This window comes from Copadichromis virginalis, linkage group LG16 (genome assembly GCF_057382275.1).
Source record: "Copadichromis virginalis isolate Kocher_CV1m ecotype Utaka linkage group LG16, C_Virginalis_male_GT1.1, whole genome shotgun sequence".
NCBI lineage: Eukaryota > Metazoa > Chordata > Actinopteri > Cichliformes > Cichlidae > Copadichromis > Copadichromis virginalis.
This window is the reverse complement of record NC_140633.1, coordinates 38,363,093-38,390,671: the sequence shown is the minus strand read 5'-3', so window position 1 is coordinate 38,390,671 and position 27,579 is coordinate 38,363,093. Positions and strand designations below refer to the sequence as shown.

At 39.9% G+C, this 27,579-nt stretch overlaps 3 protein-coding genes across 5 annotated transcripts in view; 2 read left to right on the top strand and 1 right to left on the bottom strand.

Moving 5' to 3' along the window:
- The window catches only part of tmem163a (transmembrane protein 163a), a 67,925-nt gene extending 56,276 nt beyond the window's left edge, over window positions 1-11,649 (bottom strand). The window contains exons 1-2 of the mRNA XM_085434726.1: window positions 11,099-11,649; window positions 4,286-4,405 (exon numbers count right to left, since the gene is read on the bottom strand). Of these exons, the coding sequence (XP_085290852.1) occupies window positions 4,286-4,405; window positions 11,099-11,300 (322 nt within the window). The 5' untranslated portion in view covers window positions 11,301-11,649. The remainder of the gene's footprint in view (window positions 1-4,285; window positions 4,406-11,098) is intronic.
- A 681-nt stretch (window positions 11,650-12,330) lies between these two features.
- On the top strand, window positions 12,331-19,506 carry acmsd (aminocarboxymuconate semialdehyde decarboxylase). The gene is made up of 10 exons (XM_085434723.1): window positions 12,331-12,503; window positions 13,447-13,491; window positions 16,859-16,955; window positions 17,045-17,094; window positions 17,267-17,503; window positions 17,644-17,737; window positions 17,906-18,001; window positions 18,175-18,347; window positions 18,565-18,663; window positions 19,044-19,506. Exons 1-10 carry the CDS (start codon window positions 12,447-12,449, stop codon window positions 19,104-19,106), a joined length of 1,011 nt encoding a protein of 336 aa, XP_085290849.1. The 5' UTR covers window positions 12,331-12,446; the 3' UTR covers window positions 19,107-19,506.
- A 5,627-nt stretch (window positions 19,507-25,133) lies between these two features.
- The window catches only part of ccnt2a (cyclin T2a), a 12,426-nt gene continuing 9,980 nt past the window's right edge, over window positions 25,134-27,579 (top strand). For 2 of the 3 annotated variants that reach the window (XM_085434721.1, XM_085434719.1), the window contains exons 1-4: window positions 25,134-25,344; window positions 26,047-26,128; window positions 26,221-26,349; window positions 26,654-26,714. In XM_085434721.1, the coding sequence (XP_085290847.1) occupies window positions 25,187-25,344; window positions 26,047-26,128; window positions 26,221-26,349; window positions 26,654-26,714 (430 nt within the window). In that variant the 5' untranslated portion in view covers window positions 25,134-25,186. The remainder of the gene's footprint in view (window positions 25,345-26,046; window positions 26,129-26,220; window positions 26,350-26,653; window positions 26,715-27,579) is intronic. The other variant, XM_085434720.1, reaches the window with a different exon arrangement.

Below are 27,579 nucleotides of genomic sequence, written 5' to 3'. Positions count from 1 at the left end.
GAACAGCTTCTCAGTGGACTGCCTGGCAAGCACCATAAAATGTGCCATATGGCAGAAATCCTCTAATACTAACAATTCACACGAGAATCTTTAATCAAAAACACTTGAAGGCTTTATATGTTTATTATATGCTGGTTGATGGCAACACAGAAAAATCAGTTTTCTACTTGAAGGAAAGGTGTGTGTTACAGTCACGCATGATGCAAAAACACCTGACTTTTACATGTAAGCCTGCAGTTCTTGTCTCCAGTCATAACAACACATCAACATAATTCTCAGTCCACAAAACTAAAAACTAAACAGTATGTTTTCATACATTGTGCATCCATTTTCAATGAATACAACAAAATTAAGACTGGAGTAGAATTGATTTGATGCTCTGTGCATCATATGAATACTGTACTAAACTGCATCTAATATTATTTAAAGACTCATATTTTTACATATTAGTCATGTATATTTGTGTAGAGTGAAAAAAATGAAAGTTGGAGAATGACAAACTACTGTGAAAACTGTTTATTTTTTCAATACTTATCTATTTTATCTATTTATTTTATTTTAAAAATAAATTTTCATTGATTTCATCATCCTGTATATGAATATCAAAGTACTTGTCCATCTATCAGTGTGATTACCAAGATATAAAGGAAATGTTGTCGTCATCCTCTAGTTTCCTGTGTTTCTCAGTCACCGAGTTCATATAATTACCTGCTCACACTCTGCTGGACAGCTTAAAGCACAGAGATGTTCCTGCTCCTTTCTCTTCTGGTGTGGTCTGTGCTTTCTCTCTCAGTCTGATATGTCTGATAAAGCCTCAAAGACTTGTACCACTTTCACAGGTGAATACCTAACCACAAAAGGCAGCTTCTCAAGAGAGGTTGCAAGCTCACCCAGAGCAGCCAATCATGACCGAGACATTCGAGAGTCAATACAATTGAAAGTAAAGCAGAAGAGGCTTGCAGTGAACCCTTCTCATTTCTAAATGTTAAAGTGCTGCTAAAGGTCACGGAAGGATAGAGGATTATTGCAGATTTCCACAGAGAGAGCTGAAGACAGAGAAGAAGAGGAAAAGGAAAACTAGAAGGGCAAAAGCTAAAAGGCTGGCAAAAACAGGATCCAAAAACGGAGTTTTGTTTAAACATGTCCACTTCAGGAAAACTCATAAAAGCTATATGACAGTAGATATTTTGCTTGTGACAGAATCAAACTATCTTTTGCCTTTGCCAGCAAATCACAGAGAGGGAAAAATGAGTAAGGAGGGAGATATATGCTGAGAAAACCCATGAAGATGAAGTAAACAAAGCAGAGTGTAAAGAAATACGTTGACAAGATGTAAAACATAAAAAATGGAAGATGGTGGGCCTGAAAGAGGGAGAAACTAGGGCACAAGCAGGAGGAAACGACGCGCTGGTATTCTTTAAAGTTGAGCCATCGCAACCACTAAATCCCCAACGCCGCCTGCCAGGACTCATCACGCCCGGTCCTGCCTCGTCTCCTGGCGCCATCGTACCTTCCAGAGCTTCATTCATTCGTCCATAGCCATCTGCCTCTCTTCCCTCTACTGCAGGTGGCAGGAGAGGAGGTGGAGAGCAGTGCATTCATACTTTAATTTTCTGACCAAGTTCCCCTGACTTGTCTTCTCAGGGCTGCGTTTAGGAGACGTGGAGGTAAGCGCATCTACACATCTGGGTACCTTCTGCTCTCTTGTTCTTGTTTTTCTCACTCTCTCAGTTTAGAAGTTCATTTTTTAGTGGGTCATCCTGTTCTTCTGCTGAAGTCTCTGTTCTCTGTGCTGAGAGTCAAACAAAACACACACACACACACACACACACACACACCATTCTACATTTCGCCTCTTTCTCCTCATTCATCCCTGCACTAGCTTCACTCTGTGAGCTGTATTAATTCATGCCAGCATTGACAATATAATATTTATTTTTTTCTCATCTTGGTTTATTTTTACACATAGAGGTTGTATTTTTTTTTTTAAATGCACTGAATGCTTATTACTGTGGGTCTGAAGAAGAAGTGCTACTCGTATCCAGATTTCATCAGCTAATTAAAACTGTGTTTTAATTACGAGTTGATATCTGTATTATAATATCCTTTTAAATATAGGTAGCGATTTTAGGACAATCTGTGTGGAATAATCTATTCAGCATGTTTTGAGGAGCTATGCTAAATGACCAACAACAGCACAAACGAGAGCAAAAGTAACCCGTACTACTGGATGTTGCATGAAAGACAGACCACACCGTCCTCCTCCCCTGCCACCTTCTTCACCTCTTTGGGGATGATACCTGCTGGCCATAACACGAATATTCTGTCCAGTGTCTTGTGAGTGTGTCTTCAGGTCTCCTCCATGTTATCTCACATTATCTTTAAAGAGAGCCCAAAAACTCTTTAGAGGAGACTTTGTTTGCTAAATGGATCATTATCCATAGCTAAGGACCGAAGCACATTTTTACCAGTAAATCAACAGCTTTGTCTTTGGGCTTCACTGTTTTAGCTAATCACTGCAGACCCTGCCCTGGCCCAACTGTTGCCCACTTCGTTCGTCCAACACTCATGAGCAAGAATGCAAAACACTGCTGCTTATTCACTTGAGACACCAGCTCACTCCAAACTGGAGTGGACAAGCCAGCCTCCACCAAAGTGGAGGTGCTAATTCTCCTCTCTACTGCAAACCCCATCTACACATGTAGCTCCTGCTTGGAAAATGAGCTTGTGCTTCATCAGTATTTACTTGAAAAGACAAAAGGCTTGAAAAGGTTGGGACACATCACAACTTGAATCTTAGCAGAATGAAGAAGCAACAACCCCTTTGTCACTGCAGACTGCGCCCTCACACATCCTGTAAGTCATAAGACAAGAAACTGTGTTGAAACTGTTGCACGCAATGTGAAGAACTTCCAAAAGCAAAAGCCTTTTTGTTCAAATCAGATGAAGTGAGTTTTAACTGCTGAGTGTGAGTTAAATAAGTAGTTAAAGAGGCATGAAGACAGTGGAATAGTTATTACAGCTCTCAGACTATATTTACTTCCATGTTAGACATTATATCGCTTACAAAGGCTTCGAGGATAAACCTGAATTTTGAAAAAGTAAACTTCTGTCAGACTTTATTACATGATTTGATGCTGACAAATTAGTTTTAAGCCGTGTAATTCAGAGATTATGAAATTACTACAAGTGCAGCAGAAACAGACCTAACCTCTGCAGTCTAGCTATGATGAAGAAACTGTTTACATCGAGCTTGCAGAATAATAGTCTATTTATGCCGAATCCTCACTTCAGTTTTTGTAAACAAAAAGGTTTATAGTGAAATTACAGCACTGTGCAAAAAGTCTCAAGCAACCCTAATTTCTCCATGAGTGAACATCTCATTTTCATTTCAGACAAATGGTTTGTTTGTTTGTCTGTTAAACACATTTAACACTGACTTATGAATCATGAAGCATAAAAAAGACAACAACAGACAACAACAACTCAAATGTTTGTACGGTGATCAAAGCCTGTAGCTAAAAATTCAAGCAGTTTCACAGCAACTCCTGATGTTTTCTTTGGAGCAGTAATGTGTTCAGTGCTCCGTCACTTGGACTCTGGTGTTATATACAATAGCTATGAATTTCTCCAACACAACAGCTGACAGAACACATCTGGTGAATTAATATCAGTCTTTGTTGAACCAAACACGCAGCATCAAACCAGAATTTCTGAATTAAAAAAAGGACAAACTGCTACAAAACACCAGCAACAAACAGCAAAATGTAGCGTTTAAAATCAATTTCTGAGATTCAATCACTTTATCATGTCAGCACAGGTATCAGACGCGCTCTTTGTGGTCATACACTCCAGACATGTGTGATCTGTTCATGTCCATTTCAAAACAGTAGCAGATGAAATGTGCTGGGCTTCAATTTGCTTCACTTTTATAACTGGGAAAGCTTTTAGAAATGCTATGAATTTAGCGTTTAAGCGCTTTAACTACGGAATCACTGTTCATTCATCAGCACATTTTTTATGGCTTGGTATGTTAGTCACATCGTTTCTCCTTTGTGTATGGTTTGGTTAAATCCAAAGTGCTAAATGGGATCTTTGTCATGAATTAAACCAGAAAAAAAAAACGTTTTAACATTATACAACTAAGTATTTCAATCCTGAGTCTTTTCCAACTCCTTATGAGAGGGTTTTGTTTTTTTTTTACTTTAATGTGAGTTTTGACAGTAAAGTGAGAACTAAACAGCTCTATAGTTGCTAAATATGGCAAAAAATAGCAAAGTCTCACTGAAAGCTGCCACAGCCAGAATAAGAGTGACGACGATGGAGAGCCAAGACACCCAGAGCGCCTTCTTCCTGTAGTTCTGTGCTTCATGGGGCTTCAGGCGCATGCTGCTCTCCAGGAGACCTGCAGTCAGACACATAAACTCTGTTACAAGGACAACTCTCTCTTTTTTTGTCTCTGGTTTGCAAGGTTCATTTAATGAAACACTTTGTGATCAAAGGTAAAGTAGGTGGCAATCTGAGTTATTAATACACTTAAAAAGGCATTCAACTCTCTTTAACCCTGAGTAATTAGTTTAGTCTACTGAAAAAAAGCCTAAAGGCAATCATGTGTCTCTGAGTCCCACAGAGAAGAAGTGTTAAGATGAAATCTTGAAGATACAGAAAGATATTCTAATATAGTTTAATTCAACATTTTGCGCAAATAACTGGACTCGGGGTGTTTAGTACAGAGCGCTCAATGTAATAAAGGTTTACTGTGATCAGTAGAAAAAAAGAATAAAACAGAGCAGCTATAGCACAGTATGCTGGAGTTTTCCACAAAACTACCCGCTTTGTTTCAGGTACACTTTCAAAAGGGTGTCCGGTGGAAAAAACTCCTGGGACCACTGATGTGCCCTACTTTTCCAGTACATCCTTGTATAAGAAGAATCTCAGATTTCCTTCAGTGTGAAGGAAGGTCACTGTGAAGATCCATTTAAAAAGTTTCAGTGCAACACCATTTATAATGACTCAACTCCAAATGGCCCGGCAGACGTCTTCGTGGGTAATTATTATTGTCTTCTCATTCTATCACCTTCCAAGAGAGCATTAGAGGTTCATGGAATAATCTGGAAACACTGAACGGTACTGAACGGTAAACCGCAGCTCGTGTATGAAACACATCAACAGTGTCTGATATTCACCTTTCTTTTGAACCTCAACAGCACCCGTATCACTCCGCCACCAGCACTCACAAATTCAAAGCGTACGGACGCAGTAAAGTAGCTCCTGACTTTTAGTGTTAATATCATTGTTATTGTGTTATTGTAAATAACTAAAACTAAACTAAAACTACATTTAGACATGAAAACAACAACTACACTTGTGAAAAAAATGTAAACTTACTGAGACAATTTTCTTAATTTGAAAAAACTAACTAAACTAAAATATTGTAGCGGCATTTGTTAGCTTTAGTATTTATTAGTTTCATAGAAATGGAATAAATAATTCATGTATTTTAAATAAATCAAACTGTGATATTTTACAGCTTTATTGGACGGATTTATCAGGCAGCCCACAGACTACAGAGATGTGGTGTTAAAGAAAAAGAGAATAACTCTTGGTCTAGACATTCACATGAATTTCAGCCCTGCTGTGGTCTGAGACTTCCTCGCCTGAAGTCACAGACTAAACAGCCCAGATTCTGGACTGCCTGAAGCGTTTTCATTGTCATGAAATGTGAGGATGGCTCTGCAGAGTCATGCATTATTTATAAGTCTGAACTTTTACATCCAAAAGCGATTGTAAGGCTGTTTTCTTTTTTCTTTTTTTCCTGAAATGTGTCCTGGGGACTGTCACAGTCATCACAAAAACAAGTTGAGAATAGAAATTAATAAAGGGAAAAACGAGTAACTGTCAACCTGTGAACTCCCTGAGCCAAATGTTTGGAATGTAACTTGAAATCAGCTTTTGAGATTTGCTTTAAAATCGTCATTAGATGATAGTTTATGCATAATTAGTTCATATTCTCAGTTATTACTGCGATATTAAGAAAAATGTATATTTTTCCCACGCAGTAACACAGCTCTGTGTTTAGCCTTTATTGGAGCTGAGACTTTATTCTTCTGGTCAACTCCAATCTAAAGGTTACAGTGGTCACAAGCTCAAAACTCCCTTTAAATGGCAACACAGAACTGCGTCACAGATGAGGGAAAATCTGCTGATAAAAAGCTGACAAGTCATAAGATCGTTTCATAAAGTGAAAGTGGTTTTACTAAAGGACACGCCTGATGGCTGAACTTGTCTTCAGTGGTGCCAAATTAGAGAAAGAGGAGAGCTATGTTGGGGCTCAAAGATAAAAAATCATCTTTGAAAGAATGATGAACATTAATGCGGTCAGACTGAGCAAGCGCTTTGGTGAAATCCAGAACTGAATTCAAAATCCTGCTCCTCACATACAAGGTCTTAAATAATCAGGCCCCATCTCATCTTAATGACCTTGTAGTACCAGATCACCCTATTAGAGCACTTCGCTCTCGCTCTGCAGGCCTACTTGTTGTTCCTAGAGTATTTAAAAGTAGAATGGGAGGCAGAGCCTTCAGTTTTCAGGCCCCTCTTCTGTGGAACCAGCTTCCAGTTTGGATTCAGGAGACAGACACTATCTCTACTTTCAAGATTAGGCTTCAAACTTTCCTTTTTGCTAAAGCATATAGTTAGGGCTGGACCAGGTGACCCTGAATCCTCCCTTAGTTATGCTGCAATAGGTGTAGGCTGCTGAGGGACTCCCATGATGCACTGGGTGTTTCTTCTTCAGTCACCTTTCTCACTCACTATGTGTTACTAGACCTCTCCTTCCCACTGTCACCAAAGTGCTTGCTCATAGGGGGTCATATGATTGTTGGGTTTTTCTCTGTATGTATTATTGTAGAGTCTATCTTACAACAGTACCTTGAGGCGACTGTTGTTGTGATTCGGTGCTGTATAAATAAAATAAAATGAAAGTTGAAATAAAAATTGGTGACAGTAGGAAGGAAAAACTCCCTTTCAACAGGAAGAAACTTTCAGCAGAACCAGGCTCAGGGAGGGGCGGGGCCATCTGCTGTGACAGGTTGAGGTGAGGGGAGGAAGACAGGATGTGTAGAAGAACACCAAATGTTGTTTACTGTCAATCTGTCCATGTTTTAATGAATTCAACTCAATTCCATTTTATTTATATAGCACCAAATCACAACAACAGTCAAGGCGCTTAATTGGATCCCTTCAGATTCACAGACTACATCACGCCGCACATACCCTGAGTACATCCAACAGACTGTCAAATTTCCCTTCAGTTTCCACAACAGCATCATGTTTTCAGAGAAGCTTGTTGCTCAGCAGTCTTTGTTACAACCACATTTCAGAGTCGCTAAGTGACTCTTTCGCCACCGATGCCGTGACGTCAAATCAAATTAAGTCCATTACTTTTATTTGACTTCCTTTTTTAAATGAGACCTCTTTTCTTTTGTGAGTCTCCAGCTCACCCTGCACACAGGCTTTTCTTGCTGCCACCTAAGGCTGTTAGTCTTACGTGGGTGCAGACAGAAGGAGACAAGTCAGATAGACCATACAGCAACTCAGATATAATCCCTCACCAGATTCCCACCAGTGAAAGTTACCAACTGTTCCAAATAAAGCTTTGGTTTAGTTTCCAACTTGGTCCAGACTATACAAAAGCAGTTTGGACCCTAATAGAGATAAAGATTGTAAAACTATGTCTTTCAAAAGATACATTATAGCTTCAATATCTTTAATCAAGACAGAAAAAAGCCCCCAGTCTGCATGTAATTAGTTTATGAGGACTTAAACTTGATGTATTAAGTGTTTGATATCTTTTATGGATCTCGCAACAATAAGTTACTGATCAGCATCAAACTTGTGTTTGTGTTATTGCAAAGTATAAATTACAAAGTATAAATTTGTCACCATGAAGGGGAAAACAGCAAAACTCCACCTTTTTTGGTAACACTGTGACGCAGAAAAAAAATTATCCCGTGACTCATCGTAACTAATCTTTTGCTCTAGCTGCAACAGATTTTGTTTTTAAGGCAAATGATCAAAGGAAACCAGAAGAGTCACATGGACTGTGCAAAACGGGAGATGGAAATCATCTCGACGACTGCCATCAGAGCAAACTGTGGTTTCTGTGTAATATCATTGGGACAAAGATCCATAAAAATGACTTTAAACCAAACATGCATGGTTTATCAACAGTTGTAAAAGACCAGCTAAATGCTACAATGTCAATGAATCATGTTATATGGCCTATTTTATTTTATATTTGTTCTGAAGAAACTTTTCTTACAACCTGAGCTGAATGTGTTGTAAACAAGGTGCAAAGAGTGATTTTCTATGGATATTGTATAGTGCCTTTCCATTCTATTAGAGCACTCAAAATGATCATAAATTGCACCAACATGAAGTGTCTTAGTCAAGTGCTGAGCTGCTTCTAGACTACCCACTAGACCCCTCTCTTGAGTTTGAGTGGAAATGTATCAGCTTGAGATAGACACAGTAATTAGGAATAACTTGTATTGATTTTAAGAGACTTTAAAAAAGGGGGCAAAATTACCCATAACAGAGTCACCGGCTCTGTATATACTTCAGTGCAAAATCTTACTAAGTAATACACTGTTTTATAAATGACAAATAAAAATGACATGTGTTTTTTTATTGTTTACTATCAGTTAAAAGATAATATAATAATAACATCTGCTAATCAGTTAATAATTGGTTTGTAAACCATCTATGAACATTGGATTTATGGCATTTATAAAATTGTAACTAACGTTGCAAAACTTAAAATAGTAAGAAATGCTCTTCAGTAGCTCTGTGAACGATGTTTGGTAATTTAAAGTTGAAACTGGTGTTTTTTCAATACTTGAATTAAAGACAAAGAGTAAAACAGTGAAAAAAGTAAACTCAGTTAAAACCTTAACTGGTTAGTTAAGGTTTCAACTGAGATTACTCAGTTAAAACTGAGTAAACTCAGTTTACTCTTTTACCCTCAAGTCTTTTTAATTGTATTTTTATTTGCATCCTTTTGCGACTGAATCTGCATAACAGTGAGAACCCTTAATCAGACATTTACAGCTCTAATACTTTATTCAGCTCATAACATTTTTTATCATTTGCTACAAAATATCACAGCAATTGGTGTTTGACAGCTGAAATAATCTTCCCCTACCTCCCACAAATAGCAGTGTGTGTGTGTGTGTGTGTGTGTGTGTGTGTGTGTGTGTGTGAGAGAGAGAGAGAGAGAGAGAGATACTGAGGGGGAAGTGGGACAGCATGGTAAATCACTTTGCTCACATGATCTCCAGCTGGGGGATCAGACAGGAGGCATGTGCTCAGCATCTCCTCGTACTCTGACTCACACACAAGCTTGTGCGCATTTGCGCACGTCTCTCTCTCAATGCTCAACTCCTTCACACCTTTCTCTTCTAAAAATGATGAACATCAGCCACACAGCTCAAACAGCAGATTACACATCTCCCATATGAACACATACATGAGGAAATACAAGAGAGATACTCCTGAGAGGGGTGTGACAAAACTGCTCCTAACCTTTTGTAACCTGCTGTAAGCCTTACTATCATCGGTCATCAATATGTGCACTGTGTCATGTGTACATCTTCATTAGTAAGATAGATATATAGACAGCATTATTACAGGATACATTTATCATTTATGCAAATCAGAAGTGTGAAGACAAAAAGACTGGGGGAGGGGGGGGGGTGAACGAGAGGCTGTGAAAGTGAAAAATACTGAATGAGTGTGTGTGCATGATGTACAGCAGCAGTGCTTAAACCACCATGCATCTGTTTCACTCGTTTCTTTGTTTTTTTATATGAAGTGTCCTCTTTTTTCTCTCCTTACAGATTTTTAATATTGCTAAAGTAATTACTTTCATTTATATCGCCTTGTTTGTTATCATGAGCGGTACCACGGCATTGTAAACATATCCCCACAAATTTATAGTCCGTTTTTGCAAGAATCTAAGACCTGCTGTTTGGGTTCATTGCAACAGCGCCCTCTAATGGCTGCAGTTATAATCAAAGGGACAGCAGTTTAATGATGTGGTTGCACAGCCATCGAGTCTGCACAGGATGGAGGTTAAGGTTGACAACAATGACACTAGACACAGAAGACTGCTGTTCTTTTTCCATTCCAAGCAGGAAGCCACTGTTCTGTTTAACAATGACTAAAAACAAGAGTCTTCTAACCATAACCTTAAACTTTCCATAAACATAAAAACTAGAGGCAAAGACATTGGGAAGATTGTTCAGGTTTTTTGGTCAGTTTTCTACAAAAAAAAGGTGAATTTAACTGACGACAAATAATATTTTTAATACACACAATGTTAAAGGTGTCTGTAGTTCCAGTTTGTTCTTCTGCCACCTGACGTGTATCCTAAAAGCTATTCCAAGCTGGAGTATCAGTCTTGTCTCATCATTCTGTGTGATCCCAGACATGGATTTCAGCTCTTAGAAATAATCCATCAGAACATTAAAACATTTCAGCAGTTCATTATTATTGCAGACATGCTTGATCACATTGCAAGACTACTGGGAGAAACAGTATTTAATCAGCATGTCAGCAGATCCAATAAACATTCTTTATATTTAATAGAGTCTCAATTACAATACAGGCAATAAGTTTATTTTTTGTTTTTGAATTCTCTGAAGAGTTTTTAAAGTGATTAAGCAAACGCAAAGGCGCACTGGAGGGTTTGTGAAACATATAAACAACCAGCCTCTAGTTGCATGTCTTTTTAAAAAGGCAACTTTTTCCAGAGGCAATGTAGGCCAATGTCTGCGAATGAATGAATGAATGAATGAGTCTAAGAGCTGAAGCGATTTTAAAGCTTTAAACTTCACTTCGAATTTGGTCATTTGGTCTGGTATGAATCCTGCTGATGAATGGTTGTCATTTATTATTCAAGGAGCAGACTAAAAATATCTCACATGAGTAAAAATAACCATCCCATCCCCACAGGGCACGCACACACACACACGCACATGAGCATCCATAACTTTCACAATGCATCCCCAAACCTGCCATAGGTGTGTCAAGTTACCTTCTCCCTCCACCGTGTCTGTGATTTTCATCTCCTGGCCCACGGTGAATGACTCAGGCTCCGTGGGGGTTTTGGCTTGCTGGTGATTGTGGTTGGTGAAGCCATCCGGGGCGCACTGGCCGTTCCGCACCGTTGCCGGGCAGGGATCCACAACAGTCGGGTCTGGGACGGGGTAGGACTCTTGGGTCACCTGGTCTGTCATTCTTACTGCGGTTGTTTTGCTTTCAGTCTCAGAGGAAGATGAGGATGATGGAAAAAAGATTCACACCGGTTCGATAAGTGCAGCAGCCATCCAGCGCGTCCAATATGCCACCGGTGTCGACTCAGTTACGCAGAGGGGAGAGAGAAGAGATGGCGATAAGACAAGCTGGGAGATAACGGATTTATCTTCGTAGCATCAGCAGCGAAGCAACTCCCTCTGAGAGAAGTGAGCACTGTAGGATCAGTGCAAAAACCCTGCTGGCTGAGCCACTTAGACACAGTTTAGGGTTAGATGCGACAAAGCGATAAATTGCAGAGATCTACTGTGAATCAAGAAGGCGGTACCTTCAAGTTTCCCCCCTCCTCCCCTTCCTCTTTCTCTCCTCCTCCCATAATTCAGCTCTTAATTCAGAATCAGTACATGCAGTGACATCTGCCCCGAGTTAGCCAAGCATTTTTACACTTTCTCTTTGAGTTTGCTGTGATTTATACGCACAGGAGACCTGTAGCCCAAAGCCCAGACCTTTACACATTCAATAAGCTACCGAGTAACTTAACATTACTCTGCTGCCACAGATGTCCTTAATGCACGTTAGTAAATTGTATTTAACCATTGTGTTTTCTACTTATATTTGTGCCAGTATGTTTATGTTATTAAAGGGTTTTGCATCATGTGAGGGATTATTGCCCTAAATTCGATATGCTTGCATATTGACAATAACCAGTTTTGGATCTTGAACCCTGGCAGGTTGACCAACCTTAATCAGCCACCAGGTGGCATCCTCGAGCAGCGATATGTGCAAGCAATTAAATAAAGTTGGCTAATGAAGGTCGTTTCAGTACATTTCAAACTGTGCAGGCTAGCCACAGAAATAAGCTGCAGCCATGATGTGAAACCAAAATAATCAATTAAAGCCATGAGTGCAGAATTCAGGCTCAGTGTAACGAAGGCAGACAGTTAAAGGAGCGGGTTTACAGCCTCTGCTCTGGTTTTCTGTTTGTTTCAAAGATTGGGCAATAAATGTCCCAGCAGCAGACATTGGTCATTGGTTTCAGGCTGGGGGTGCGGAGTGAGTGTGCCCACAGTTTTTCCCAGGATACCTCGGCCAGCAGACCTTTACGTTTTCCGTGAATAATAATCATAAGGATGAAGGTTGATATTCACAATCATATTTTACCAAAGGAGTGGCCCGACCTGAAGCAGGTAGGAACTGTCACAGACAAGATGATTTGACTTTTAATGTCACGGAGCTCCAGTGTTAAATAAACCCACAGTCTGTAGATGAGATCTCATGTGAAGTGGGTCAGTGGGTTTGAGAAAAACATCTTTGTGTCACTTCCCTGGCAGATGGAGCTTGAACCGGGGCTATTAAATGCTACTAACGTTTAATATATAGACTTTTCAGCTGGCTTGTCAGCAGGGAGATTAAAAGTCCACTGCATAAATCTGTCCTCTATGGATGGTTAAACTTTAATCAATAGACCTTGGACTTGGTTTATCTGTTCCTGCCCTTATGTCTTTGTCACTGCCTGGCTAATCATTTCCCACATTTAAAGCTGAACAGAAGACATGAGCTAAATCGTGTCTGTAAGAATCTTTTGCAAAGAATGTGATATTTAAAAATTTACGTTGGCTGGAGTTGGTTAAAGGGCCCTAAGCACAACATTATTTGAACTTGAGATCAAGTCCACAGTTAAACTGGCATGATGACATTTCATTTAAAGCAACCTTTCACTGAAACAGCTTCTTGAGGCCACAGATCCACACATCAAACACGGATGTAAAACCCATCTTGCAACTGGAAAAACAGAAGCTCCTCAGTGGCATTATCCAAGTACGCAGTACAGCTGATCTGCATGGGTATGAAAAGGGGCTTTTCTGCTGTATTGCTCACGTAGCTCATCTGCAGCTTCATTTGTATGCAAAAAGTGTCAGCATGCTCAAAAGGCAATATCTTTTAGGTATTCAGGGCACTGGAGTGGCCAGTCCTGTAGGATGATGACCAAACCCTCACAGATGGGATAACAAAATCTACATTTTCTTTCAGAATGAAACAACAAATATGCAATCAAATATATGGCTGATATTTATATGTGATGCTTTTAAACTCTGGGTTTGTAAAACCTGTATTTTTTATGTGTTTCAGAGGTACGGCTATGATGGGTTTGTCCAGCTTCACCATCACTGCAAGGTAAGTCACTATTTCCTCTGCTTTCCTGTGCAGCTACAGACAGGGTGCAGGTGCAGGAGCACTTATGCACTGCACTACTTTGTTGAACACACAGCAGATTCATCCCAGCTGGCGACTGCACCCACCCCGCAGACCTGCCAGGCTGGTCCTGGCTATGTGAGCAGCTGCAGAACTCAGCGAGGTGACACAGCATCAGTCAAGTGATTCGGTTCAAACAGCCGTAACGCAGCCCGATACAGAGCAGCTTGGCAACTTTTAGCCCCAAACATGGGCTGAGCATTTTAGTAACAGCAAAGTATACTTGACAACGAACAGTCTATTCTTCAGAATTAATGCCTAAACTTGGATAAGCAATGAATTTGTGCTTGTGTGCTTCGTATTAAACATCTTAGAGGAGTCCAGGCCTTTTGGATTCACCCAGAACATTTGCAGTAATATCAACTGTCTGCTGCCATCATGTGGCTCAGTTTTGTTAGCAAATGTAAAAGTTACAACATGTGCTTTAAAACCTAACCTAACACAAACCTAATTTCAAAAAGGCTGGGACACAGCATGAAATGTATCTAAAAACAGAACGCAGTGATTTGAAAATCTCATAAACCCATATTTGATTTACAGCAGAGCATAGAAAACATATCTACTGCTTAAACTAGGAACACGTACCATTCATTTTGAATTTGATGGCAGCAACACATCTCAAAAATGTTAAGAAAGGGGAGATGGGGCCATCTTTTCCACTGTGAAGCGTCCCGTCTTTATTTGGTCTGTAAATGTCTGGGAGCTGCTGGACTTTTGGAAGAGGAGTGTTGTCCCATTCTTGTCTGGTGGAGGATTCTAGCTGGGTCTTCTGGCAGTCCCGTGTCTTCTTTTTAGATTTTGATTTCATGTGCAAAATATTTTCAGCTGGTGAAGGTCTGGACTGCAGGTACAGCAGTTCAGGACTCAGACTCTTCTACTACAAAGCCATGCTGTTGGAATAGACACAGTATGCAGTTTGGCGTTGTCATGCTGAAATATGCAATGACTTCCCAGATTAAAGACGTCATATCAATAGGAGCATATATATGTTCACCTAAAACCTGTATATAGCTTTCAGTATTGATGGTATCTTTCCAGATGTGTAAGCTGGCAATGCCACAGGAACTAATGCACCCCCATACCATCACAGATGCAGGTGCTTTAAGTGGGTGTTGAAAACCAGCTGGATGGTCCCTCTCCGTATTAGTCCAGAGGAGGAAAAGGCCATTTTTTCCAAAAGGAATTTAAAATTTAAACTAATCCAACCACAGAACAGTTTTCCATATTGCCTCAGTCTATATTAAATGAATGAGGACTGATGGCTGATGTTCACATATGGCTTCTTCTTTGTATCATAGAGCTTTAACTTGCATTTGTGGATGACACAGTGGCTAGAAGTGTTCCTAAGCCCAAATCACATGCACTGATTTCCATGACAGAATCGCCCCTGTTTTTAATGCAGTGCCACCCGAGGGTCTGAACATCAGTGACATTAGCACAGATTTTTTTGTTTTGTCCAGATTCTCTGAATCCTGCTTATATTTTGGAATTTATTGTTGAGGAACATTGTTCTACTTGTAGACTTCTGAGAAGGTCTTCCTGTCTAAGATGCACATATTTTATGTGAATACAGGGAGTGCAGAATTATTAGGCAAATGAGTATTTTGTCCACATCATCCTCTTCATGCATGTTGTCTTACTCCAAGCTGTATAGGCTTGAAAGCCTACTACCAATTAAGCATATTAGGTGATGTGCATCTCTGTAATGAGAAGGGGTGTGGTCTAATGACATCAACACCCTATATCAGGTGTGCATAATTATTAGGCAACGTCCTTTCCTTTGGCAAAATGGGTCAAAAGAAGGACTTGACAGGCTCAGAAAAGTCAAAAATAGTGAGATATCTTGCAGAGGGATGCAGCAGCCTCAAAATTGCAAAGCTTCTGAAGCGTGATCATCGAACAATCAAGCGTTTCATTCAAAATAGTCAACAGGGTCGCAAGAAGCGTGTGGAAAAACCAAGGCGCAAAATAACTGCCCATGAACTGAGAAAAGTCAAGCGTGCAGCTGCCAAGATGCCACTTGCCACCAGTTTGGCCATATTTCAGAGCTGCAACATCACTGGAGTGCCCAAAAGCACAAGGTGTGCAATACTCAGAGACATGGCCAAGGTAAGAAAGGCTGAAAGACGACCACCACTGAACAAGACACACAAGCTGAAACGTCAAGACTGGGCCAAGAAATATCTCAAGACTGGTTTTTCTAAGGTTTTATGGACTGATGAAATGAGAGTGAGTCTTGATGGGCCAGATGGATGGGCCCGTGGCTGGATTGGTAAAGGGCAGAGAGCTCCAGTCCGACTCAGACGCCAGCAAGGTGGAGGTGGAGTACTGGTTTGGGCTGGTATCATCAAAGATGAGCTTGTGGGGCCTTTTCGGGTTGAGGATGGAGTCAAGCTCAACTCCCAGTCCTACTGCCAGTTTCTGGAAGACACCTTCTTCAAGCAGTGGTACAGGAAGAAGTCTGCATCCTTCAAGAAAAACATGATTTTCATGCAGGACAATGCTCCATCACATGCGTCCAAGTACTCCACAGCGTGGCTGGCAAGAAAGGGTATAAAAGAAGAAAAACGAATGACATGGCCTCCTTGTTCACCTGATCTGAACCCCATTGAGAACCTGTGGTCCATCATCAAATGTGAGATTTACAAGGAGGGAAAACAGTACACCTCTCTGAACAGTGTGTGGGAGGCTGTGGTTGCTGCTGCACGCAATGTTGATGGTGAACAGATCAAAACACTGACAGAATCCATGGATGGCAGGCTTTTGAGTGTCCTTGCAAAGAAAGGTGGCTATATTGGTCGCTGATTTGTTTTTGTTTTGTTTTTGAATGTCAGAAATGTATATTTGTGAATGTGGAGATGTTATATTGGTTTCACTGGTAAAAATAAATAATTGAAATGGGTATATATTTGTTTTTTGTTAAGTTGCCTAATAATTATGCACAGTAATAGTCAGCTGCACACACAGATATCCCCCTAAAATAGCTAAAACTAAAAACAAACTAAAAACTACTTCCAAAAACATTCATCTTTGATATTAATGAGTTTTTTGGGTTCATTGAGAACATGGTTGTTGTTCAATAATAAAATTATTCCTCAAAAATACAACTTGCCTAATAATTCTGCACTCCCTGTATGTTTCTGGGATCATTGCAGTCAGTTATTTGCAAGTCTCACAGCATCACAGCTTTTCAAAAGTAAGGTTGTAACTGACCAATAACACAAAGAAAATCTGTCCAAAGATATTAAAAGAAACTAGAGCTGATAGTGGTCTTAATGTTGTGTTTTAGGGTGAAGCAAAGATGATGAAGGATGGGAAGGTTTTCCGGGTAATACAGGAAAACTGCTGGGATCCAAATGCTCGCATAAAGGACATGGATAAACACGGTACATGCGCAGACACAAATGACACAAAGTTTGGTAGTTTCATCCTTTAATCAGTGACTAAAAGCAGCATTTCTTTTCACGGCCTGCAGGTGTCACGCTGCAGGCCCTTTCGACCGTTCCTGTGATGTTCAGTTATTGGGTAAATGCACAGCCAGTCACAGCAGATTTGGTCAAAAGCTGTGTGACAAAGTGGTGTCTACTGTGTGTCAGATAACTGAGTTGTGCCTACCACTAAACTTTGCAATACTACAAGCTGCTTAATGATCTTCACAGATATATTTGTGTATATTCATCGTGTCTTTTGATTGCAGGCTAAGCCTCACGACACACTCGATCTCTGTGTCCTTTTGAATGACGACTTGGCTAAGACAGTGCGTAGCCAACCCAAGAGGTTTGTGGGCCTGGGCACGCTGCCCATGCAGGCCCCTGATTTAGCTGTGATGGAGATGAGGCGCTGTGTGAAGGAGCTAGGCTTCCCTGGGGTCCAGATTGGGTCGCATATCAACAACTGGGACCTCAATGCCTCTGAACTGTATCCCTTCTATGCTGTAAGACTTTACACACTTGCATAATAACATGGGGTTATTGTGATAGTGTTTTTTAATTATGCCTACATTGGTTCCAATCATTTTTCTTTATAATTATGGCCTAATTTCTTATTCATTTCTTATTCTGATAAACACTACAGGAAGCAGAGGAGCTGGGCTGTTCCATATTTGTCCACCCATGGGACATGCAGACAGATGGGAGGATGGCAAAGTATTGGCTACCCTGGCTAGTGGGTGAGGAGGATACTGGAGTGGGAACAGAACATACTGACTATTACATCTGGTCCAGCCAACTAAAAACAACACTAATATTAAAACAAGCCAGCTTTCATGTGCTATTTAGTGCATTGTGATGGAAAAATAATAATGTTTATATGTTTTTAAATGTTTTTCTTTCCTTAGGTATGCCATCTGAGACAACCATGGCCATTTGCTCGATGATATTTGGTGGTATCTTTGAGAGATTTCCAAAACTGAAAGTCTGCTTTGCTCATGGAGGTATAAAAAGATAACACCATGCTTATCATTTAGTTTACTATTAATATCACAGCAGTATATAGAAAACATTAGGCAGCCAAATTTTCAATGTATTCTTCCTTTATGCTCTTCCCTTAAGATGAAATAAGTGTGTTGATATTTGACGTTTAGTGCCTGTGTTCACGTGTATCCAGGTGGCTCTTTCCCATTCACTGTTGGCAGAATTGAACACGGCCACAAAGTCCGCCCTGACCTTTGTGCAGCTGACAACGATGTCAGTCCACGGAAATACCTCGGTTCTTTTTACACCGACTCCCTGGTTCACGATCCCGCCTCCCTGAAGCTGCTCATTGACATCATTGGAAAAGTGAGCTGGTGTCCAACATTCATTCATTCCACGAGTCACACCTCTTTGGTGGCGAGAGAGGATAGATTCAAAACACACTGAAGAGTACTGACTAAACACAGAGAATGTGGACTGTGAGAGTGTATGCTGATGTGTGGAAACACTGATGTTTTCAGGATGGAGTTATTCCTGCTTTCACCAAATCTTCATGTGCTAAGTTCACATTTTCCTGTTCCAGGATAAAGTGATGCTGGGAACAGATTATCCATTCCCACTTGGTGAGCTACAGCCAGGATCACTCATTGAGTCGATGGATGTGTTTGATGATACACTAAAGGTAGCATTATTTTCCTCTCGTTTACTTAAGCAGCACAGGAGAAAGGGTTTGTCATCATGGTGGACTCTACCACACATGGAAAGAAAGGAAAGCCACCCATTGTACATCATGTAAATCCTGAACCATGTTTATTGAACACTTAACAAAGAAAACAAAACCAAAGAAAACTCTAAAACAAATTTAACAAATATATGTGTTTTCATTTGTGTATGTGTGTATTTTTCTTTAGATTTAAAAAACAAATCACACTGATGATATAGAGGCCCCCCAAAAACCCATGTATCCAATATGATATACTTGGCATTACAGTTTTTTTGTATATTTTAATGACAGATTTTTTTAATATCTTCAAAATAATGACTCTCTCTTTTGTGTTACAGGATAAACTGCTTGCTGGAAACGCACTAGAATTCTTAGGACTGAAACGGGAGCTTTTTATGTAACATGATACTGAAATACCACCAATGGTCATTAAGTACAAAGGATTTTTTTTTGCAAATATTTGTGTTTGAATGATTTTTTTTTAAAGATTCTAATTATGGAACATTGTTATTCATGTTTATCATCAGAAGGTAAGCATTGTACTCATAGAAGAGACAGCTGATGTTGCTATTTTCAGAATGTAAAAATGTAATGTTATCACTCTAAGTTAGAGTAATTACGGTATAGTAATTGTAATGTTGTAAATGTAACAGGTTTTTCCATCTGTTTGAAGTTGCAGCGTTTCAGTAGGCTCTAAATAAAAATGTTAATATGATGCAATAGGCCGCTCTGCTGCTTTGCTTCTTCGTCACTTGTTTTGAAGCAGTATTCTTCTTTCTTATAGTAAAATAGCTTTGGACAGATTCATCTCTCGGGTCTTTGCTGACATGGACATAATCAGTGATGGGAATAACGGCGTTACAAGTAACGGTGTTACTAACGGTGTTACTTTTTTCAGTTACGAGTAATCTAACTAATTACTATTCCTATCGTTACAACGCCGTTACCATTACTAACAAGAAAATGCAGTGCAAACAAGTGGTTGAAGCTGTCCGCAGCTTACCGCATCTTATATCAGTTGCACGGAAGTAGCTGTAAGTAATCTCCCGCGGGCAGCAATCACTTTCTGTCCGACCATCACTTTTTGGCACAACACCTGGAGCTAAGGGGCAAAACAATCATATGAGTGCTGCTGTTTGACTGAGGAAGAATAAAGTAGTCGTGGTAAGCCAATCACATGACCACTTCAAGATGACAAAACAACAAGGTGATATATACCAGTTTTTAAATTGTGTTGATAGGCCACATAAAAGAGTCATGATAAACAATATATACGCAGCGTTTTTTCCTCAATAGTTTTGTCACGTTTACTGTCTAAGGACAGCGCAGCAAGCACTCTCTGCTTATGAGCAAAAAATTTAAAAAACAAAACAAAACAAAACAAAAAACAGCCCGTTGTTTTGGTGAAAAATGTCAACCAATCAAAAAATGATATGGCAACATGACATTCGGTTGTTTAGGAAGAGGGGGAAGTTTTAGGAGTGACAACGAGAGAGAGAGATAAAGACAGCAGAAAAAGAGAAAGAGCGAGTTTTGAGATGTGAGAGATTTGTGACGTTTAGTGTGTTTGAAGTGTGTAGTTAGGTGTTGTCTTGTGTAGTTAGTGTGTAGTGTTGTGGATAGTTTTGTGTTGTGTGTCAGAACAATGAGGCGACTGCTGTCTCCAGGTAGAAACAGGAGTGATACACCTGCTGCTGTCAGACCTGCAGGTATCAGGCTGTGATGTTTCCTTTATAGTGGACAGAAATATTTGGAGTGGCACAAATAATTTGTGTGGCATCTTATTGAATGCAGAACAGCTGATTGTTCTGTAAATAGTTTGAAATGGTTATTTAATAAGGGTAAAATGTAAATGGCTGCAAATAACTTTGTTGTTTGCAAAACTTGTGCTTATGATTTTAAAATTGACAATTTATATTTGCATTTGAAGTTATGAAATATGATTCATTAAACATGTTTGTGGTTGTTACAGTAAAAAATATAACTTTTTCTACTCGGAGTTTATGTTTTTTGTCTGATTTTAGGTCAATTGTGTTAATAGAGTATGTCAAAATGAAAACATAACTGTAAATTCAGACACGTGAGGTTGTGCTGAAAAGAATGATACCAAACAAGGCAAAGTAAATAGTTTTTAAAGGTAAAATCAAAAGTAGTTAAAAATGGCCAATTATACCCTGGACCCCAGAGGGTTAAACTTTTTTTTTTTAAGTAACGCAATAGTTACTTTTCAAGTAATTAATTACTTTTAGAATCTTGTAACTCAGTTACTAACTCAGTTACTTTTTTGAAGAAGTAACTAGTAACTATAATTAATTACTTTTTCAAAGTAACTTGCCCAACACTGGACATAATACAGATAGGAGTTTTTGGCCTGCGACTTCTTTTGTTCGTTACTTGTCCAGTTTCCTCATTATTTATAAGGACACACTGCATTGGACTGCAGCTAATAACTCTTTGGGAATCCACTTGTTGATACAAAAATATCATTCCATCTCTGTCAAACTGTGTTATTGTTTCCTTTTTAGCACAGCTTCAACTAAAGTAGGAAGAAATTGTGTGTTTTTGTGAAAAGCTGCAAGTACGAAAGTGCCTAAAGATACAATTTAAAAATAGCTTTTTGTTGTTATGTGTGGACACGACACTGGTTCATCTCTTTGGGTAGATACAAATGGTCAGGTAAAACGACTGGACCAAGGACAGAACAAGCAGCCAATGTCCAAAGAAAAACTTTGAAAACCTTCAAAGGTCTGGAGAACTATGATGAAAGACCACTTCTCAAAATGACAGTACAGTCTGCTGTTAAAGTTTTGCAACAGCTACCTGTCATGCTTAGATTTCATTTATAATGTTTGCATTTTACTCTTACAGCCTTAGAGGGTGAAGCCCCCACTTACATGATTGAATGGCTTCACATCCTACATTACAAGTCAGGTTTTTAGGGCCACAGATCAGGGCCTTCTTATGATTCTGCATACCTGTCAGAAAACGAAGTGATTGTGACGATATTTGGGTCGTGCTTTGTGTTTTATGTTCATTTTGGTTGCTTATATGCATCTTGTGTCATTGTTATAATATTGATTGTTTCTTACTGAATCTAAAGCAATTTGTGGCTGTTCTCATTTTAAGAAGTGCTGTATAAATACAATTTTACTTACTCAATGGAAGCTAAAGTTTGTTCTTATGGCTCAATGGTCTTTGTGTCTCTTTATGTACACTGAACAAAAATATAAACGCAACACTTTTGTTTTTGCTCCCATTCCCCATGGGATGGACGTAGAGACCTAAAATTCATTCCAGATACACAATATAACCATCCCTCCCAAACAGTGGTCACAAATCAGTCCAAATGTGTGGTAGTGGGCACATCTGCTATATTGAGATAATCCATCCCACCTCACAGGTGTGCCACATCAGGATGCTGATCTGACATCATGAGTAGTGCACAGGTGTACCTCAGACTGCCCACAACAAAAGGCCACCCTGGAATGTGCAGTTTTTTGCGCTATTGGGGGTCTGGGGACCCAGAACCGGTCAGTATCTGGTGTGACCACCATTTGCCTCGTGCAGTGCAACATATCGTCGCATGGAGTCTATCAGATTGTCAATTGTGGTCTGTGGAATGTTGGTCCACTCCACTTCAATGGCTGTGCGAGGTTGTTGGATATTCATGGGAACTGGTACACGCTGTCGTATACGCCGGTCAAGCACATCCCGAACATGCTCAATGGGTGACATGTCCGGTGAGTATGCTGGCCATGCAAGAACTGGGACATTCTCAGCTGCCATCTGCCCTGAACAATGTGAACCATGATTCATCCGTGAAGCGCACACCTCTCCAACGTGCCAGACGCCATCGAATGTGAGCATTTGCCCACACAAGTCTGTTACGGCGACGAGCTGGAGTCAGGTCAAGACCCCGATGAGGACGACGGGCATGCAGTTGAGCGTCCCTGAGACGGTTTCTGACAGTTTGTGCAGAAATTGTTTGGTTGTGCAAACCAATTGTTCCAGCAGCTGTCTGGGTGGCTGTTCTCAGACGATCTTGGAGGTGAACCTGCTGGATGTGGAGGTCCTGGGCTGGTGTGGTTACACGAGGTCTGCGGTTGTGAGGCCGGTTGGATGTGCTGCCATATTCTCTGAAACGCCTGTGGAGATGGCTTATGGTTGAGAAATGAACATTCAATGCACGGGCGACAGATCTGGTTGACATTCCTGCTGTCAGCATGCCAATTGCACGCTCCCTCATTGCTTGTGGAATCTGTGGCATTTTGCTGTGAGACAAAACTGCACATTCCAGGGTGGCCTTTTGTTGTGGGCAGTCTGAGGTACACCTGTGCACTACTCATGATGTCAGATCAGCATCCTGATGTGGCACACCTGTGAGGTGGGATGGATTATCTCAATATAGCAGATGTGCCCACTACCACACATTTGGACTGATTTGTGACCACTGTTTGGGAGGGATGGTTATATTGTGTATCTGGAATGAATTTTAGGTCTCTACGTCCATCCCATGGGGAATGGGAGCAAAAACAAAAGTGTTGCGTTTATATTTTTGTTCAGTGTATTTCCCCTTTCTCTCAGAAGGACTGTTATTTTAACTGCTTTCTGTCTCTTCATTTTTCTGGATCTCATCAGTGAGCCATTCATAGATGAGCATATCAGTAGTTTGTGAGCCACGCATTCCTGACATGTTCATTTTTACGAAATGTGGGACACTGTCCAGGTGTGTGAGACAAAGGAACGAGAGATAAAATCCTGTTTAGTTCCATAAAAAGTAGGACATCTAGCCATCCAAAGCGGAGATTATTGTAGGCAATCAGTGGTTCCGGCCTCTGAGGAATAGAAGATAAATGTATTAACTTCAATTTTAAATCATTAGCAGTCTTTAAAACATTAATAAATGTAAATTACAATGTAGTTTTAAAGCATCTTTTCTGACTTTAGGAGCAACAGGCCATGATAAGACCTCAATATAACTCCAATATACATTGGTGTACCCAGGGAGAGAGGTTGAAAACCTTTAATTTATTTGGAAACACATCAGTGAGGATCTCACCTGATCTCATAACACCTAGAGGTTACTCAAGAAAACACGACAAAGACTGTACTTGAGGAAAGACTTGAGATGACGGAGGACATTTGGCATGTCAACTACAATCCTCAGCAGCTTCTACAGATACAGTTAGTGTTAGAGTGTCTTCAGGTCCTCAGTCACAGTGTGGCATGGAAGCTGGACTGTTCAAAAGCTCCAATATATCACTTGAGCAGCCTTCTCATCAGTACAGGACAGCTAAGCCACAAGGGTTGTTAGGAGAACCCACAACAACATTAAGGACAATACACACCCATAACACAGTCTGTTTATGCTTCTTCTCTTGAGCAGAAGTTAAAAGAGTCTGAAATTCAGGACTAAAAGACCCCAGAATATTCTTCCACAAGCAATCAGACTCCTGAACAAGACATACACTCACCCACTGCTACTGTTGACTCCTTCTTCTTTTGGCTAGTCTGTTTAAGGTTTGCCGCAGTGGCCAAAGTATTTTATCTGCCTCCATCTGGTATCCCTTGCATCCTCTCTGCCACAACAACCCTCTACGTGTCCTTTTTCACTACATCCACAAGCCTGTTCTTTAGCTCAGGAGGTAGAGCAGGTCATCTACTAACTGGAAGGTTGGTGGTTTGATCCCTGGATGCCAAACATGCTTGGGCAAGATACTAACCCCAAGATGCTCTTATAGGGGTGTGAATGTTTGATAGAATGTACATAGCATAGAAAACAAAATTGCTTGGGTGAATGAGGCAGAAAAAAGGGCTATATAAGAACCAACAGCATCTTCTGTGGTCTTCCTCTTTTCCTCCTGCCTGGCAGCTCCACATTCAACATCCTTTAATATATCCACATTCACTCCTCTGCACAAGTTCAAACCATTCAAGCCTTGCTTCTCAAATCTTGTATCTTAACTGCTTAGCCTTAGCCGTCCCTCTGATATGCTCATTAAGAATCCTGTCCATTGTGGTTATTGCCAATGAAATTTATAACATCTACAACTAGGCTTCCCGGCTTTTTGTCAGGTCAAACCATTATCCATTATTACACTAATTAAGATCTGTTACTAGACTTGCGCAATGCAAGGGACAACTAAGGCTTTCAAGCTTAAACATTTTTTAAACTCATTTCACTGTTTCTATGTATTACTTGCACTTTCTTTTGTCCATTTCTTTGATCTTTTTTTTGCATTTATATAATTGTTTTGTGGGAAGGGAGGCTGGGAAAATAAAAGTTTCATTATACTGTGTAATACTGTAAAACTGTAAAGCATTATATTTATTTCTATCGTGCATGTGACAATATAACCTTTGCAATAAAGCAGTCTTCATTTATTTAAAAACCGGGCACACAAGTCGGAAAAGTTGCGTTTCCTGTGCGACACTGACGTCATATCCTCTTTCTTGATGCCCAAGCAAACGTTGGAGAGTAATGGCGGCGTGCCGGGGGTCTTCGTCGAAATGGTTTTTCACCCGGGAACAGCTCGAAAACACGCCGTCTCGCCGAAGTGGAGTAGACGCAGATCGAGAACTCTCCTACCGACAGCAAGCGGCAAATCTGATCCAAGATATGGGTCAAAGACTCAACGTGTATCCTTTGTAAATATCTCCTCCTCCAGCAGCCTGGACGGAGACATGGCGCTAACTAACCGTTAGCTATGCCCGTTAGCTGATTTTGAACCGCTTTTGAGGTTCGGGAGCTTGGCGCGGGACTTTTCAGTTGGTGTGCTTTGTTTTGTTATGTTCTTGAAAAATATTTTAGCTTATTAAGTCGTTTACCTTTAAGAACAGTAATGCATTTCACTCTTAATTGTTTTCCCTTTTGGCTTCGCGCTAATGTAGCATGCTAGTTATTTCCCTAGCTAATAGTTCGCGTGTTGAAGGCCTTGAAGCGAATTTGTAGCTTCGATTGGCCCACAGAAATACACAGCTTCACAAAAAAATCATTTATTTACTGGATAACGTTATATTTCCATAGTTTGGTCTGTAGTAAGTGTTTTTTAAAATCCATTAATTTCCCTCTTCTGGTTTATATTAATGTCACTGTACCGACACAAATACAAACTTTAGATTTCTCTCTACGCTCAGTGATTTTTGTTATTTAGGCCATTATTTAAAGCTAATAAGATGCGAATCGTGACTCTATAAACTGTCAAATTGCCGTTTTTGTTGAAAAAGTTGACGTATATCGGCTCCTTCAGCTGGTTAAGACTGTGTGTATGTTGACATAAATATAAGAGCATTTGTTTTGCTCTGACCTTAAGCTTAATATTTCCTTGACTCTCCCTTCAGCTCTCAATTAACAATAAACACAGCAATCGTTTACATGCATAGATTTTATATGCACCATTCTTTCAGCAAATTCCATAGGAATGTAAGTAGTAATATAGCTAGCTCTCTTGTTTACCACCAGCCACCTGTTGAGTAGATTTGACAGATATACTTGCATTTTAATTTTTTATACAGATAATCTCTCCAACCACCCTATTCTTGGCTGCAAAAGTGGAAGAGCAACCTCGGAAACTCGAACATGTAATCAAAGTTGCACATGCTTGCCTAAATCCCCAAGAACCGCCTCTAGACATAAAAAGTAATGTAAGTATCGGCATCTGTGCATATTGTATTGTTTAAAAAAAAAATTCTTTCCTGTTGTCTCAGTGGTCATGGTTTGCCTGTGTTAAAGCGGCTGGGCCGCATTTCCCTACGCTGTAAAACGGTTCTGATTATTCTGCACTGGCCTGCAGTTGGTGTGTACAAAACAAATCACCCATCAAGGCTTGCAGTAATAGTGTAATGAGCCTCTCTGTTTGGAGTTTTGGCCATTTGCAATCAGATGTTAGGGGTTTAGATTAATAGACACATTACAGTTGTGTTGTAATGACTGTCTATCAAACTTCAGGCATACCTCCAGCAAGCTCAAGAGCTGGTGATACTTGAATCCATAGTGCTGCAGACCCTGGGTGAGTAGTGGTGACTGGAGTGGATGACTTGAGAGCGGTTTGTTTGTCAATATCATTGGTTAATTATAAGTAAGGGAGTAGTGCTATTGATTACTGATGACTTTGTTTATCACAGCCTGCTGACTGAAATGTTTTATTTGCATATGGTTGTTTTCACATACATGTTCTCAGTGAATCATGTAAAGGTGACATGTCACTCTCTTTTTGCTAATGCTAGTTACGAATGTGGCACTGATTTTTATTTATTTATTTTTCTCCATCTAATTGCAAAATTCTATGTTGCAACGAGGGATGCACCGATCCAACTTTTCCCATTTGTGATACCTAAAGCGTATCTGCTGATACTTTGTAGTGATTTTATACCAGTGTTGAAATATGTATTCTTCACTAGGAAGAGACTTGGGATAGTTTTTCGTTTGTTTTTAATGTAATGTTAGGCAACATGAGATTAATCTTAAACATCACTTTCTTAGATTATATGTAAAACAAGAGCTAAGAAAGGAGTACCCTAGATAAATTACATTTTGTGGATCTGCAGTGATTAGTAAAATGTTACATGAAAACTTACACAAAACATTCCATTATTTATTGTGGGTAAATAGATTTATTAGTGTTATTTCTGTCATTTATTTGCTATAGCACTATTTGAGCTCAAAATGCACATAGCTCTATGTTAGTCATGCTTGTTTCTCCTTTTGTTCCTAGACTAGAGAAGTGTTATATAACTGCAAATACTGTACATTACATAAAAGCTTCCCCACAAGTGCCCCAGAACAATCATCCTTCTGGCTTCTACATCACACGTCTGTGAGACAGAACGAGATGGAGTCAAATAGATCGGGTGTAGATTGGGTCATTAGCCTTG